The following is a 3,290-nucleotide window of genomic DNA, read 5'->3' as shown; positions in this document are numbered from 1 at the left end:
CAATTTTGAATGGGTGTGTGTTGCCATATAAGAAGGTGACATTTTTTTTCGAGAAAAGAAAACGCCATAAGTCTAAGTACCAATTTACTTTTGAATATTTATATGCCCCATTATATTAAAATATTATAAATAAACAAATATAAGAAAGTGAAAATGTAATAAAATACATTAAATTAATTTAAAATAAAAATAATATTTAATGTATTTAAAAAAATGACTATCCTAATTACTTAAGCACAACCCCTTTCTAATTTTTCAGCAAACACAAATTTGGAGCACCGAATAACTCTTTTGGAAAGTAACCAACATAAGTTGTTGGATAATCAAAACCAAATTTTGCAGAAATTGGAAAACGTAGAGCTTATGTGTTAAAGTTAATATAACACATATACATAACATTATATCGGGATACGACAGTGAAAAAAGTAAGCGACATTTTTAAAAAATTGTCTTTTTGATGCAGAAATATATCTAGATGTTCTAGAAGTATTTCTGGATAAAAGAAAACATTTTGAAAAAAATGCCGCATACGTTTTTTGGCGGTTACGGCTCGATATATCGATGGTCCTCTGCAATAACGACACAATTCAAAATTAAAAAAGAAAACCCCTTACGACTGTTAAGTGGCTCATGCCTCTAACCCTTGTCTAATCCATGCCAAATCCTTACTAAAGTAAGAAGCAATGATTGCTAAAGTAAGTAGTAAGGATTAGAAATGAAGTAGACAAAGTAAGGATTTTTATTTTTTGAATTGTGTCGTTGTTGCAGAGGACCATCGATGTAATAAAACTTTTTGTAACTACATAACTTAATGTTTTCTCTTTATTTTACAGAAAGCAATTTGACTGCAACAAGTAAAATGTACGCAATCCTGGAACAAATTTAAAAAAAATGTTCCAGATAACAAGCTGAAAAGATCATTCTCAATACCTAGCATTAACGAGATGAAGGAAATTGAATCTACATGCAGCGAGAATTCAGAGCATTATGTACGTTTTATTTCTGAATTATAACTTGTGCATTATCTATATAGTTCCTAATATAATTGCAGATTACCGTAATTAAAACCCTTATTGCACCTGAAGGTTTAGCAAAAAACATCGCACGTTTGATTGACAGAAAAGTCATCCTAATGATGAATTATGATGGCGTCAATAACAAAATTTCATTTAAGGAATACAAGTGCTTCAATAATGCGATATTTGGTAAAATACAGTTAATTTTTATTGAAATTTATAACTAATCAACATATTTCTTTGCAGAAGCGCTTAAAAAGGATGGTTACACAGAGAAGGAATATGTACGCGATATAAGAACTGCTTTTAAAAACTGTAAAAACGTCTTTTACAAAAACGCATGTATTGAAAGGAAAAAAAAATCATTACAACGGATTGAATAATCCGTATGCACATTTTTATTATTCATTTATTATCTGCTACTCTACTAAAATTATAATACTCCAAATTAATCCTTTAAATACTGTCCACACTTAAGTGTGAAATATTTAACTTTTACCTAAATTAATACTTGCCTGACACTGAAATACTATATATTTACTTGAAACCCTTAAAACTATTATCAATTCCTATTTATTTTAATATTAAGATGCCTCATAGGCAAAAGAGAACTTTATTACACAGTACTACAAAAGAAGCTGAAATACACCCGAAACAAAACTTATTTTAGTTGTGACTAGGGTCGAGTACACATAAAATTTTAATTGTTCTACTCCACCCTACCTACAACCTACACTAAGTTTTATTTCGTGATTTTTTTGTGCACTGTGTAATTATTTGAAATTAAACTCGCCCTCGAACTGGCATATTGGGGCGATTTACTTATTAAATAAACCGTTCCTACATAATTATAATAAATAAATTAAAAACGAAAACATTTCTTTTATTTTTACGGAAGTTATCTATATGCTTAATGGCAAATAATCACAAAAGAATTGATTTTAATTTATTTAATTATATTTTTTTACAAAAAACTTTATTATTTTAACTTTTATACACATCATCATGTTAAAACACCCAAAACACGTTTTTTTGTTCTTACCCCCACTTTTCTCAAAACCATGACGTTATGGGCACCTTTTGGCCCCAGAACCGTGTTTAGCGCACAAAAATACATCGGAAACTCCGACGACCTGGGTTAGTAATGCGTTCTATTTGTGCATTATTTCGTAAGCTATGAAGTAAGTACTGCTTACCTTTTCCGCTACGTGTTAGGCCCTTTGGGTGCCAAACTGATTTATTTAATGCATGGAAATTGCACATTATGAATGCCTTACATTTTCATACTTAAATGTCCCTAAATGATATAAAATACGTTTGAATGGGAAACCGAACTACTCCGAGAGATTGATGTACATATTTCGTACCTTATTTGGTAAAGCGGCTTAGAAGAGTGTACATTCTAAATTTCTACTTACATAAGGCGGCCATGCCTTTGTAAAAGTAAGGGACGTTCGACAGGGAAATGGTAATGACTGCCGGGTGAAGAGTAAGTTGGTAATAAGGTATTATTACGTGCTCCTAATTCCCACTGGGCAACTTGTACAACGCTTAGACAAACTTGTTTTGAATGTTACACGTTTATTTTCACACGCACAGAGTTACAGAGTTATTATTTCTATAAGCTGGCGACTTCGCTTGATGGCGGTTACAAATGTTCTAAATTATTCCTGTCTTTCGACTGTCTTGTCAAGTCTATCATTCGGTATGTTCAGTGCGGTTCGTTTTATTCTTGTCAGTGTTGCATTTGTCGATCACCGTTAGTCCGGTTACCTACTGTCATAGTTGTACCTGTAGATGTGTCGATAGTCGTGTACATCATTTCCCACATAGATATACATAGCTTTCATTTATTTGATCAATTTAATTCAATAACATTTTTCAAACAGATGGCAACCCTCCTCCAAAAATATTTTCGGCAGTAAAATTCCCTAAACCTCTTCAGTTTGATACCCGTATTACAATATTCAATTTATCTTATAAATTTAATTTAATTCAAATTTTAAAACAGGAGGGAACTCTCAAAGGTGGTAAGGCTTCTTAAACCTCTTTCCAAAATCGCACCATTCACTTTTTCTTATCGATTTACTTAACCTGCAACTTTCAAACAGGTGGCATCTCTCTAATTTCTTTTATTTTTATATTTTAAGATAGGCCCCTAGCAATACATCGGTGAAAACTGCATTCAATTCCATGCATTAGTTTTCGAGTGATGTGCGTGCAAACATACAGACAGACAAGACAAAAGANAAAAATTCCAAAAAGGTTGATTTG

At 31.8% G+C, this 3,290-nt stretch overlaps 1 protein-coding gene across 3 annotated transcripts; it reads left to right on the top strand.

Moving 5' to 3' along the window:
* The first annotated feature begins 260 nt into the window (after window positions 1-260).
* LOC108373540 (uncharacterized) lies at window positions 261-1,719 on the top strand. Of its 3 annotated transcripts, none has more exons than XM_017629442.1 (4): window positions 261-298; window positions 834-989; window positions 1,052-1,205; window positions 1,263-1,719. In XM_017629442.1, the coding sequence occupies exons 2-4, from the start codon at window positions 945-947 to the stop codon at window positions 1,397-1,399; spliced, it is 336 nt and encodes a 111-aa protein (XP_017484931.1). In that variant the 5' UTR covers window positions 261-298; window positions 834-944; the 3' UTR covers window positions 1,400-1,719. The 3 variants fall into 3 exon arrangements, with proteins under 3 accessions (XP_017484931.1, XP_017484932.1, XP_017484929.1); XM_017629443.1 differs by lacking the exon at window positions 261-298 and adding an exon at window positions 344-425; XM_017629440.1 differs by lacking the exon at window positions 261-298 and having other exon boundaries at window positions 786-989.
* Window positions 1,720-3,290: the final 1,571 nt, after the last annotated feature.

Source organism: Rhagoletis zephyria, unplaced genomic scaffold, assembly GCF_001687245.7.
Source record: "Rhagoletis zephyria isolate East Lansing unplaced genomic scaffold, Rhagoletis_zephyria_1.1 Rzeph_scaffold_06793, whole genome shotgun sequence".
In the NCBI taxonomy this organism is placed as follows: domain Eukaryota; kingdom Metazoa; phylum Arthropoda; class Insecta; order Diptera; family Tephritidae; genus Rhagoletis; species Rhagoletis zephyria.
This window is presented reverse-complemented; position numbering and strand designations above follow the sequence as displayed.